The sequence below is a fragment of the Solanum lycopersicum genome, chromosome 9, assembly GCF_036512215.1.
Source record: "Solanum lycopersicum chromosome 9, SLM_r2.1".
Taxonomy (NCBI): domain Eukaryota; kingdom Viridiplantae; phylum Streptophyta; class Magnoliopsida; order Solanales; family Solanaceae; genus Solanum; species Solanum lycopersicum.
Genome location: NC_090808.1, coordinates 61,167,622 through 61,181,624, shown reverse-complemented (window position 1 = coordinate 61,181,624; position 14,003 = coordinate 61,167,622). Strand labels below are relative to the sequence as shown.

General features: G+C 33.3%; 1 protein-coding gene across 3 annotated transcripts in view; it reads right to left on the bottom strand.

Moving 5' to 3' along the window:
- Nucleotides 1–5,699: 5,699 nt before the first annotated feature.
- LOC109121036 (homeobox-leucine zipper protein HDG11-like) overlaps nt 5,700–14,003 on the bottom strand; it is a 30,580-nt gene continuing 22,276 nt past the window's right edge. For 2 of the 3 annotated variants that reach the window (XM_019215467.3, XM_069288955.1), the window contains exons 8-11: nt 12,992–13,181; nt 11,749–11,999; nt 10,917–11,006; nt 9,581–10,580 (exon numbers count right to left, since the gene is read on the bottom strand). In XM_019215467.3, the coding sequence (XP_019071012.3) occupies nt 10,212–10,580; nt 10,917–11,006; nt 11,749–11,999; nt 12,992–13,181 (900 nt within the window). In that variant the 3' untranslated portion in view covers nt 9,581–10,211. Of the gene's footprint in view, nt 6,178–6,345; nt 6,520–9,580; nt 10,581–10,916; nt 11,007–11,748; nt 12,000–12,991; nt 13,182–14,003 lie in introns of those variants that run through there. The other variant, XM_069288956.1, reaches the window with a different exon arrangement.

The window sequence follows — 14,003 nt, the reverse complement described above, 5'->3', positions numbered from 1 at the left end:
GTTTATACAGGACGTGGCAACCAATCCCATATTTATGCCGGAACGTGGCAACTGATCCAAGTTATTTATGTTAGAACGTGGAAATATGATCCCAGTCACACACCACAATCACAATCACAAGTACATCATCAAGATCATACATTACGTCATGATTTCATGACAATCACTATTCATCTATCTCATTTACAACAAGCGTGATCAATATTGCAACATTCATACATATACAAGTATCATAATGAAGCAAAAATAACAACATCACATAATTACAACCATTACTATGAGTTACTTCTCAATTCCTAATATACAAATATACCAAGCTCAGTCCTAATTCTTCATTAGGGTATAATCCTAATTTGCCAAAGTTCATCAATTTCATAACTTCAATAGATTGAATATAACATATACCCATAATCACGTTCCACTTTATCGGATATCCTTATTCTTGAAGCAATTCTACTCAAGAAGGAAATTTCGAACACCTTGACAAGTCAACAAAATCTCTTTTTAAGCACTAACCCAATTACGTTGAACTATAGCAATTTCCCACGGTACCCACTCTGTGTAGGAAGGTCTACACATAACTCATATTATTGATTTTATACATTACATGGTAAGCACAGATTCACAACTAGTCAATGCATAAAACCTAGCCTACATGGATGCCAAGCGGTTGTACAGGTTTTTTGACTTCTTTTCCAACTTTTCCGGATTCGAGACAGTAAGTTTAGCCAGAAATTCGCAAGATTCCATCATTTCCACGCTACAAATCTCTTTCTCCTTCCTTCCCGAACTTAGAGAAGCTTTTTTTGAGGTTTCTAGAGTAATTTACGACTTATCTAAGTATTTTAGGAAGATGGAGAAATAGGATTTCCCGTAGCGGCTCTGACGCGCCAGTGGCATCTAGCCCGTTGTATCGGGACAGGGTCCAGATTTTTCACGAATTCTTGTCTTTCCTAAATAATGATGGTTTGGATCATTACAAAAAGAAATAGTCATAATTCAAGAAAATGAAAAGATATTAATCAACTATGAAATTAATAAATTAATCAAATCTTGCATATATCAAGAATATGGTACAAAAATGATTTTCTTGTTCAAATGGCATCATGAGACTAATTAAATCTAACCAAAAGAGTCATTAATCAATAATCTAGGCTTCATGTGCGTGAGAGAGAGAAAGAGATAAACAAATTTAAAATGTAAGAACTACTTTTCAAACGGGGGTGACCAAATATTGTGAGTGCCATATTTGAGTTGTCTGTAAAGAGATTGTAGCATTTAGAGGGTTATATATATATATATATATATATATATATATATATATATATATATATATATATATAAAACAATTTATGTAACTTATTATATTTATTAGGGATAATGCACAAGCAGCCCCTCAACCTATGTCCAAAATCTCAAAGTCACACTTATACTATACTATGATCCTATTACCTTCCTGAACTTATTTTATTAATAATTTTCTACCTCTTTTCGGCCTACGTGACACTATCTTATGGGCCCAATGCTGGTTGACTTTTTTATAAAGCTAGTGCCACGTAGGCCGAAGAGGGGTGGAAAATCACTTATAAAATAAATTCAGGGGGATAATGGGACCTTAGTATAATATAAGTGTGTCTCTAGGATTTCGGGCATAAATTGAGAGGAAGCTTATGCATTTTCCCTATTTATTATATAAGTTATCCATGTTACTCTATTTATATTAATTAATTTTTGAGGCTTTTTATATTGTTTATAATAATTGGACGGCTCAAAGTTCTAGAGGGATGATATTTTTTTTCATATTTGTCCTTCCATTTATTTAAGTTTTATATTTTTTAGGAGATGAATTGCATTATTTACAAAGTTATATTTATGATTTCACAAAGAACAATAATGAAAATTATGATATAAAATATGTCCTTGAATGATTTTCTTAATAGGTGTGCATGAACTCACAGATTCAGTTAATATGAATAGAGGGAGTATTATTTATTTGTCATTGTAATTATTACTTGTACTACTTTCTATATTCTAATTTATGTAACATGTTTTTCATTAGAATTAGTTCCTAAAAAAAGGACACATTTTCGTATTTGACAAATGTTTAATGACCCTATCAATATTATTTGACAAAACGTCCATACATGTGTATACTTTTCTATTTAAAAAAATATTTCTTTTAAGGATAATTTGAAATATTGAAAAATCTTTTCATATTTCATAAATTTCATTCTAACCGCATCACATTAGTTAGTTTTAAAAAGAATAATAATTATTTGTATCTGCCAAATGTTTAATGACCCTATCAATATATCTGGCAAAAAGTCCACAAATGCGTGCTCTTCTATTTTACAATGTATTTATTTTTAGGGTAGTTTTGAAACATTGATTATTTTTTTCATATTTCAAAATTCTTGTGCTATATACATCAATAGATTAAGATAGAGTAATTAATTTGCACACGCATTAATTAGCTTATAACTTTTATTATTTAGATAGAACTTTCTATGAATAAATAAAAGTTCAATCAATTCTAGTGATACCACTTCATACACGACAAATTGAATTATATTTGAATTCAAATTGAATAAAATGAGTGCTTGATGTTGAAGATACAATTTTATTTTATTTTGAAATTAGTTGGGTTTTGACATGAATTTGACTTAGATACTATTTTCTATTAACTAAAAATTTAAGTTTGTGAGTGAATCAATTCTTCACTATATCAATAATGCACCCTATCATATGGCTAAAGGAAAAATAATTATAAAATTCTTTGAGCAAAAAATTGTGGGAAAATACCCAAGTACCCCCTCGACCTATGCCCGAAATCCCAAAGACACACTTTTACTATACTAAGGTCCTATTACCCCCCTGAACTTATTATATGTAATTTTCTACCCCTTTTTAGCCTACGTGGCACTAGTTCGAAAAAAAATCAACCCTCGTTGGGCCCACAAGATAGTGCCACGTAAGCTAAAAAAGGGTAAAAAATTATTAATAAAATAAGTTCAGGAGGGTAATAGGACCTTAGTATAGTATAAGTGTGTCTCTGAGATTTCGGACATAGGTTGAAGGGGTAATATCCCAACATTGTCACACGACACCCCGACAAATTCACCTCCTTCTTCTCTTTAAAAGTTTTCTTATTATTGTTGAAAATGTTTTTAAATTGCTTTTGAAATGCACAAAAATGTAGGAAAACATGGTGATTTATTTTTTCATGGAATAAGGTCACATGAATTTAGAAAAATCATTCTCGAAAATAAAATAACATTGGTATCCTAAAATGGATAAAAATAGGAGACGATTGTCAAACATTAGAATGAATAATGTATTCTAGTTGACGAGGGTTACAATGATCAGCTAAATCAAACGGTAAATGTGGAAAATACAATTATTGCTAATTCAAGTGTGTCTAAAACACAAGATTGCATAAAACTCAAGTGTTACTACACGTTAAGTGAGCGCTATCTTAGCTAGCTGAAATTTACATATGAACTCAGACGGTCTGCTTATATGGAGTTGTACAATTTTCCATTATGAGTTAGTTTTAGGAATGAGTTAGACCGAGGTGTATTAGAGTCAGGTTCATCCCTATTTGGGCTCCCGGTTCACGCTCCAATTGGGACTGGGCATCAAAGAAGGGGTTAGAGTGGATAAAAATCTCACATTGGCTGGAGATTGGATTGGCGATCCACTTATATGGACTTGGGCAAAAGTCTCACAATAAGGCAGAATTAGTAATCCTTTAATTGTATGATTACTCATAACCCTTTGTAGGCTTACCATTTTATTATAGTTTGAATTAAATCTTCAAGCTTTTATTTTGAACATGGTTACGATACGACACTTCAATTTAAGCAATTACTTTCTTTAGAATCTATTCTTGTTTGTTAAAGGGGCAGACCTACTGAGCAGAATGACAGACAGAATCACTTTCTTATTTTCAGCAATAATATAATTGCCGCTATATTATATTTAGATGCAATAATAAATATGAGTATTTATAACCAATACTTTACATAAATGTTGCTAAAGGGGCTTTAGCGTTTCTAGATGCACTGACATTAACTCAATTGCTACTAAATATTTTTGCAACATTAATAAATATTATCACTAGAAGGAAAACTTATTGCCACTAAATGTCTTTTTTGTTGCAGTGTTAGTGGTCGTCTAAGACAAAACTTCATCCCTCTTCGCACCAACAAGAAGGGACCAAATATCTCTCATCTATGCTATGCAGATGACACTATTGATCCTTAACACTCAATTTCCTTGCTTGAACTGTAGAACTAATTGGAAGGGGTTAAGCCCTTAAGTTACAGATCCAATTTAATTCTTAATATCAGGTGGAATAAACCATAACAGTCTCTCAGGACTGGTCACTGCGACCCCCTTTGTGAGGAAGTACCCCTCCTCACAAAGTTACTCAGCTATATTGTTGAGTTCTTTAGAAAAAGTTTTCTCACGCCCCTAGGTATTCTATACCTACTCACCTGAGTCAGTTTCAGGTACCCTCTTGCTTAAAGTCGTACGAAACTTCTTTTGAGAATATGGCATGGGTTAATTCAGCGCCTCAGTACCTGAAGCAGCTTGTGGTGGAATTTTCACATACCATGATGGTAATATGAATACGATCTTCCTTTTTTACTTTGGCATCGGCAATATGATAGAAACAAACTTCTTGATTATCACTAACATGATATTGATAACTGACAACGTTAAGTCAGTGTCTCCAAATCAGACATTAATTGTACAGCTGACTGCCTTGCTAATTTTGGTTCATAGTATACGAGATTAGGTTCTTCCAGATAAGATCTGCACACCCAAAAGAGGGCGCTGGTTAAAATCTTTCTAGCTTGTGCAGGCAGCTGGTGGAACTCCTCAAAAGTTCCAGAAATCTCCTCATCAATGGCATAATTAGCTAGGCTATCTGCCACAACATTTCCGTGATTCAATTTTGAGGGTTAGCTTTGCGTTCCTTAAGTATGTTTCTCGTTTATTGGGAGACTGAATGAAAAAGGCTTTGTCAAGCAGGCATGATTGTCACGTCAATCGACAGTTGAGAAATACTATCTCCGGGGCCCTCACTTTAGGGCTATCTTTCACCGTTGACAGGCAGGCAATAGAATCAGCCGATAGGCGTAGGCAAGCGTAGCGAATCACATAGATAACCCCCTACCTGCCAGCGCGCGGATGGATAGGGTGGGCGATGGCTATTAGTATAGTAAGTATCTGTGATATTGAAGTTTAGTTAACTGTGGCAACTGCCGCATAATTCCTCAGCAGATGCACAGGCCTGAAAATCATACCAAAATTTTACTTCTTGAAGGAAAAACTAATTTGGTAATTAATGCAAGAGATAATTAAACTACACCACTTAATGCTTCAGGCACTAAGTTGTAGTGGTAATTGTCTTTCTCAATCTATCATCATCACCTTGAACATGATATCTATCAGGTAGGAAAATTCGAGAGGGTTGTTTTACTTCAAGATCTATTCCGCTATCATAAATTGAACCTCCACGTTTAACGTGGTACAAATATGAAAATGACTCCTGCAATTGTATCGCTAAAGTTAGAGAGCTTGATCATTGCATTTCACAACCAAACTGTTTTACAAAATTTATCATATGTCAGATTAACCTGCCAGAGCAACATACAGCAAATCCCAAGAAGCTATCAGGTACATACCAATTTTAAGGCAAATTCACTGATACACTTTTATCCATTCCCACCATGCTTAATGGTAAATGCTCACAGTGACAAGAAATCTGAAGCAGAGATGTCATGCCTCATGGACGAGAAATTCTGACACAATAAACATGGAAATGAAAAATGCAATGAATTTAGATCCCTCATCATCAAACTAGCATGTGAATCTCCATCTCCAGTTCCATGCTTCCGAGTATTTCAGGAAAAGTTTCTAAACTAGAGCACACATGTAGAGTCAGATATTTAAGGGAACCGATGCACAGAGCTGGAAACCTCTTAAACAGTTTACAATTAGTTAATATATATTCACAGAGATTTTGAGAAATCCCAGCGATTGATGAACTTCTTCAAGATTGTTCGCAGCTTTACCTTGTATTTGTGCAAGAGCTTGTTTCCACGACGTGAACGCGTGACCTACTGACCAAATGGAAACAACTTCACTAATTACGCTAAATTCCTCCTGCACACACACACCATGGAGATGGATTAAAAGAAATAGTTTTCTTTACTTTAAAAATATGAAACCAACTTTCATACTTTCATTAATAACTTTCATAATAACATGCTTTGAAAGATTAAAAGAACATTTCTTCACAAATTGATAATATCTAGAAAAAAATAGAGTTACCATCAAGAACTCCGTAGCTTGAATACAAATCTTATCGTATCTGATCATTAGATTTGGAAGCTGCCACTTATCCTAATTATAGTTGCAGCAAATTCTGATTAATGGAGATATAGGCAGGGTATGTTAATTCTGTTTCCTTCTTTGCAAGCACATCAACTACTTGATTCTCCTGATCTGTAACAGTGAAAATTCTCTAGTGTTAGGAAAAGATAACCTCATAACAGCTTTCATATTCCATATAAATATCCAACGACTTTTTTCTCCTTAAATAAAGATGGATTTAAATTCATCTATGATAAATAGGGCATGTGTTTAGGGGTGTCAAATGAGAGTGTAGAGTCGAATTTGGTGGGGGCAAAATAAATCGTGTTGAATTAAAAAAATGAGTTGGTCATTAATCCTCTCAAATGTTACTTATTCGACTGAAATGAATTGAGTCAAAATGGGCTAAACAATTGTCAATGGGTAGTCCAACCCGCTCAACACGTACTCATGACGTTTCTCAAGCCAAGATTTTCGATGGGTTGAATTAGACTGATCAAAATGAGTTAGAATAGTCCAATCAGTCCGGCCCATTACAAAATGGGCATATATAGTAGAAAGGTTTAGAACTATAAGAGATGGAAATAAGTTTGGTGGAATAAGGAAAGGTGATTTAATCATGGTTTTCTCTATTTCAGTTTAATGTAGCAGTAGCAATATCTCTAAATGAAGCTAGTACAGCAGAGTTTGAAGAAAAAAATGTAAAGAAATGAAAGGTTATATCTAGAATGATAGTTCCTTAGAAAACAAAATGTAGAAACATTCTAGAAAGGATAGTTCTAGAATTAAGTAGTTAGAGGAACATGCTACAGTAGAATAGTACATATCCTCCACTAGTCCTTCCATCGGTCACCACCAATAAATAGAGGTGACCATTTTGAGTTCTAGTAAAGAAAGTATGCAAAATATATTGCTACTACATGTCTCTTTTGTTGTAGTGTGAGTGGTCGTCTAAGCCAAAATTTCATTTCTTTTCTGACACACAAGAAGGAACCAAACATCTCTTATCTATGCTACGCAGATGACACTATTGATCCTTAACACACAATTTCCTTGCTTGAACTGAAGAAGTAACTGGAAGGAATTAGGTGCTAAAGTTGCACAGCCAATTCATTTCTCAATATCAGGTGGAATAAAACAAAACCGTCGCTCAGGCCTGCTCACTGAGACCCCCTTTCTGAGGAAGCACCCCTTCTTTCGAAGTTATACTGGGATATATTTCTGAGTTCCTTATAGATAGTTGTCTCGCGACCCTAGGTATTCTCTACATATTCACCTGTGTCGGTTTCAGGTAGAGGTACTTTCTTGCTCAAAGTCGTTCGAGCTTTTCCTGAGAGTATGACATGGGTTACTTCAGCGCCTTAGCGCCTGGTGATGCAGCTTGAGGTGACATTCTCACAGACCATTATGGTAATATGAATATGGTGTTTAATTCTTACTTAGGCACCTGCACAAATATGGTAGAAAGTCTAGCTCATTTGATAGGGATACTATAGTGCATCCAGAACCATATTTTAATGTGGACACTCAAACATACTTCATGATTATCACTAACATGATAACTGACAAGGCTAAAGTCATGTGGACGGTGACAGTTTCCAAATCAGACGGAAGCTATTGTACAGCTGACTGCCTAGCTAATTTTGGTTCATAGTATACGAGAATAGGTTCTTCCGGGTAAGATGGCTATCAACATAGTAAGTATCTGTGACATTCAAGTTTAGTTAACTGTGGCAACTGCTGCATAATTCCTTAGCAGATGCACAGCCTGAAAAACATACCAAATTTTTACTACATGACGGAAAAAATTGTTTGGTAACTAATGCAGGACAAAATTAAATGCCAAATAAATATCCAACGACTTTTTTCTCCTTAAATAAACATGGACTTTAATTCATCTATGATAAATAGGGCATATGTTTAGGGGTGTTAAATGAGTGTGCTGAGTTGATTTTGGTGGGGTCAAAACAAAACGTGTTGAGTTAAAAAAAATGAGTTGGTTATTAATCCGCCAAAAAGTTACTAATTGGGCTGAAACAAATTGAGACAAAATGGGCTAAACAATGGGTAGTCCAACCCGGCCAACTCTTACTCATGTTTCTCAGCCAAACTTTTTGGATGGGCTGAATTAAACAGATCAAAATGAGTTGAGTTAATAAATGATGACACTAATGATTATATTTAGAATATCAGGGCTGTTCTGAAATATAATAGTTGAATCAGTCCGGCCCATTACAAAATGGACATATATAGTAGAAAGGCTTAGAACTGTAAGAGATTGAAATAAGTTTGGTGAAACAAGGCTCCTCATGGCACAATCAAAGTGAACACTGATGGGAGTTTCTCACAAAAATATGTGCAAAGATAGTATATGTGGAATTGTTAAAGATAGTCAAGGTGATTTAATGTAACAGTAGCAATATCGCTAAATGAAGCTATTCAGCAGAGTTTTGGAGTGAAATGGTGTGGACTCAATGCACAACCAACATGGTGACAAAGGACGATTCTTTCTACCTGAAGCTTTACCAGTTTGTGTACAAAATCATTAACTACAAGAAGAGGGATGAAATCCAAATCACTCGCCGCTATAGAGAAGGAAACCAAGTAGCAGATTTTCTTGTTGCCTTTTTCATTCTAAAGACACAACTAGACACTGATGTGCCAAAAAAACAAATACTAGTGTGCCTACTATACTCAAACATGGACGAACAACAACCTACAGATCATAGAGACAAAACGAGTTGGTAGAAGAGAAATGGAGGAGGAAACAGAGGTTTGTCTGAAGTATGTCAACGCAGGTACAAGTTAAATATTTTTTGAAAAAAACTAAAAAAAAATGTATAGCATTAAAAGCGCGGGAGAAACTGGCCACGTCATTAAAAATTTTATGTATAAATTAACAAACTAGAATACTCAACTACTGTATAATGACTCGTAACCAAATTATAACACCAATACTTAAACTATTGAATTACAGTGGAAACTACTGAAATAACAAGTAACTAAAGAATAGAGATAAGAATGGAGAATGAGAAGCTTAGACTCTAGAAAGTGTTAAGTATTCATCACCAATTTAGTTAACATCTGCCAGAGAAGTACCTAGAATATTCAAAGTTGTAAAGAAATGAAAGGATATAGCTAGAATGATTGTTCCTGAGAGAAAGTGTAGATATTTTGTAAAATTATGTAGTTGTAGGAACAATCTAGAATAGAATCGTACATATTCAATCCTTCACTAGATCCTCCCATCGATCACCACCTATAAATAAATGTGGTAATTTGAGTTGTATCCAAGAAAGAAAGAAAGTAAGCAAGCAAGTAAGGAGTGTGTACACAAGATGAGTGGGTGCTCAACCTAGACCCCAAGTAAATATATTTTTCGGCTGTCTAATTCTTGAGTCTTTTCGTGGCTTAGCCCTAGGCCTAACGACTTGTCTAGCGTATGGACTATCCGTGTTCACAACATATACTTCCATCCACACGTGGATACTGTTTATATACTATTCCATCTACACATGGATACTATTTCTATACTACTCCACTAGATTAAACTAGCAAAATCAGGAAGGCATGGTATTGTAACATGAAAAAGAACAAAAACAATGATCAGAGAAAACCAAAAAGAATAAAAATGGAAAAAACCAAACAAATGAGATGTCTCAAGTAAGTGTATCATTATAAATGACAATTGCAACAACACATATCTCACGATCTTAAGATTTTCAAAAGTCACAAAGAAGGGAATGCATCATCCTTCGAAACCATAAATTGTCTAAGTTCCAAAATCTTCAAAACAAACAAACAAACAACATGAAATTAAACAATCATAAATCAGAGCAACCCAATGCTGCTTTGATTTTTAAAATTATGCTGCTCAAAAGGTAATGAACAGAAGCCACTACCTCCATTTGTTGCTTCTGGGAGGTTGGATTATTATGACCACTTACCAATATTTGAAAAGTCACTGTCAAAATTGAACCATTTTCAGCATTTGCAGTACTGTCCCTATCCGAGGAGAGGCGACCATCAGGACTTATGGTGATACCTGAGGGCAAAATGGGAACTCTTTTTACATCACCTCCATTGACAATTGAAGTGATTGCTTGTAAATCTATGGGTGCATAAACTAAAAATGCTCCCATACTATCAATGCTTGTCTCTTGGATCACTAACATTTCCTTTTGCATACAAGGCTGTACATACATTGCAACAATTAAAAAATATTAGTGGAAGTACTAAAAGAGATAATGTGAAAAAGATTTTTAAATTATCAGTATATATAAATAAAACGTAACAAAAGATAGTCTTTGTGTTTTTATTGTTAACTGACTAAAAGTCAAAAGTAAAACTGGACCATAGAAAATGTCATTTAATTCGATAATCAAAGATTAAGGATGAAAATATACAAGTTAGAAATTATTTCTACATATGAAAAAAGAAGAATCCAATCATAAACATATTATTTGATTCTTGAAAAATGTCATTATTACATAAAATCGCAAACTATAAATAATAAATATGAAAAATACCTGAATGATTGTAATACTGTTTTCTGGAAGAGTTCCTGTTAGTACTCGAGCTAACTCAATCACATTATTCCCACCAGTCAAAATATCCCACTAAAAAAAAGTCAAAACGATAAATAATATCATAATTTAATTGCTAAAATTAAGTTTGCGAGATGAGCATTGTTTAAAATAATATGTACAATTAACGCCAATGCTAGCAAACATGTAGATAATATAACATGGGAACACAACATTAGCAAATCAATCAAATTCAAGACTTCAACTTAATGGTTTAAAACTTCTTAACGTTGAACTCATTCTATTTTTTATTTTAAACTTATGATATTTATTGAAATATTTGAGTGTTTTACATAAAAATCTATATAGGGATTGAAAAAAGTCAATTTCTATAAGAGTATTTTTAGGGATCCTTTGGTTACCAAGTCATATAGGGATTAAAAGTGCAATTTTTTTTATCAGATGTTTGGCTCATTGCAATAAAATTGAATATCAAATGCAAAGATATATACAATCTTACCTTTTTTTATATTATTACAATCATTCCCTATAACAATATTTCACCTATAATATTTTATAACAATAACATATCATGCGTAATTTCACAATGTGAGGTCTATAGAGGGTAGAATGTAGACAAACCTTACTTGTACCTCTTCGAGATAGGTAGGCTGCTTTCGAAATGCCTTTGGCCAATTGAATATAACATCAAAGTTTTATTTGAAACCGATATCAATATCATGCAAATTATATTCTCAATAATAATATTTCGTTGTAACAACAAAACAATTTATCTGAACAATTGTCATTATTATAAAGAGGTTTGAATACATACCTGACTTCTTGTCTTGTCATCTTTGAAAAAATTGAAGACATCTTGGAATGAAAGAGGGAGCCACAAAGAAGTAGCAGCAGTGGCAATAAAGCCTTTTGGTTGGATAATTTCTTCATTTATTCTTATTGAAATTCTATCTCCGCGGTTGAGCCGTGATGAAGTTGGAAAATCTAAGTTGTCTGTCATGCTTAGGATTTCAAAAAAGTTCTTCACCATCCTTTGAGATATTTGTATTGTATTTTTCATCCCTTCTAGATAATTTAACATTGAAAATAAAAATAAAAATAAAATATAAGTATTACAACATATATATCATGCGTAATTTCACAAGTGGAGTTTGAGAAGGGTATCCCTTCCCTGAGAAGGTATAAATGTTGTTTTTGTTAGATTCTTATTCAAATAAAGTATATCAAAATTCATATATGTAAAACAAATAGTATGATATAATTGGATCCAAGGAGACAACATGTAATACTAAAATCGAAAGATAAAATATTTGGAAAACAAAATTCACAATACAAATGAGGAAAAAAAAGGTAAGGGCGTATTTTTTATTTTTTGAAAAATAGGAATTCTATTTTTATTTTCAGTATTTGGTTGGAGAGTGAATACATATTCTAGAAAAAAAAGTTCTATTGAAGATTGATAAAAAGTATTAACTGACAAGAAAGTATGATGAGATATTTACATGTTAAAGGTGAAAGTGATGCCCGAATGTCGTTAAAGTGTCAATATAATGTTCAAAGTTGAGAAGATTGTGAAGGAAAAATGACTTTTCTTTAAACAATGAGAAATACAACCATTTTTCTTGCTCCTTCAGTTGGAAAACATTTTCCCTAAAAGTTATTTTCAAAGAAGTCAATAAACATCAATAAGACTAATTTTTTTAAAAAAATTCGAATCATACCAAACACACAAAAAAACAAAACTTTGAAAATGACAGTTTCAATTAAAACTTGAGAAAATTGCAAAGAAAAATGACTTCACCTAAAAATAACAGAATGAGTCATGTTCAAGGCCCTTTCAGAAAAGAAAAACATAACTCTACTCGAGTATGTAGTTTTTTTTAATACATGTATATATCTTGTTAAACATACCTTTAAAGATGGTTTTATTTTTATAAAAAGTTTTATATTTGTAATGAAAACCACAATGATGAAAGATTTGCAATATATCCTTATCTTACCTTAAAAATTAAAATATGAAAAGTAGTAAGTAAATAAAATAGAATATAAAACCGAACCTCTAGCCACATTAAAATCATGCCTAGTAGGGCATATTGCACCCATGGCAAAATTATATCTCTCAGACATCCTTTGAAGTGTAACAATCCATCTTTTAGCTCCGTATGTTTGACGATCACACAACAAGTCTCTAAAGATACGATGTACTTGCTTTTTTTCATATACTTGAACATGTTCCACCCAAGTAACCTGCAAGAGTAAAAATAATCCAGAAAACGGAATCAAAATAATTAGCTTGTTGGAAAATATTTAGGAAGGTATGTTGAAAATTAGTGTTTTTGTAGCAGTGGATACTATAAGGCAAGGACTGATTAGGACCATATGAGGAGACAAATATTAATCCTCACTCATTAAGATTCAAACATCTGGACATGAACACCATAGTATGGGTCGTGTGAGCGCTCCTGAACTATACAGACGACTTTTTGGCGGTAGGGCTAGAGTGCTTGAGGCAGATTCGAAGAGAAGTGGTTGATTACTCTATGTTTAATGATACATAGTAAAGTTATGAACTCAAGCTAGCAAAAAACAAGACTGGGGTCGATAGGGAGGCATTTTGGCACTATTGAAGTGCAGTTCCACATTGTTATATGAAAAATCGTGATAGGTCTGACGACTCCTAACATGTTAAAATGGATACTAAATCTAACTCAATCCTAAAATATAACTTATAAGTTTGTTGGAGATTTTCCAAGGCTGTAGATGGATAAAAAGATCATTTTCTAAACTAATATGGAGAGACTCAAAACAACCCATGATGCACGTCTCAACGCTGATCATTTGGAGCATGAATTAGAAACATAACATGAGGATCCAAAATTGAATTAAATGAGAATAAATATATTTTGATTCTTATATCATACTATAAGAAGAATAGACATCATGAGATAGGTACCGACAAACATTTACCTCTTGTAGCATAGTCTTCGAAAACTAAGTTTCATATAAATAGTGATATAGATGTTACATGCTTGAGTTGTGGAAACAATCTCATGCACAAGTGCAAGACAA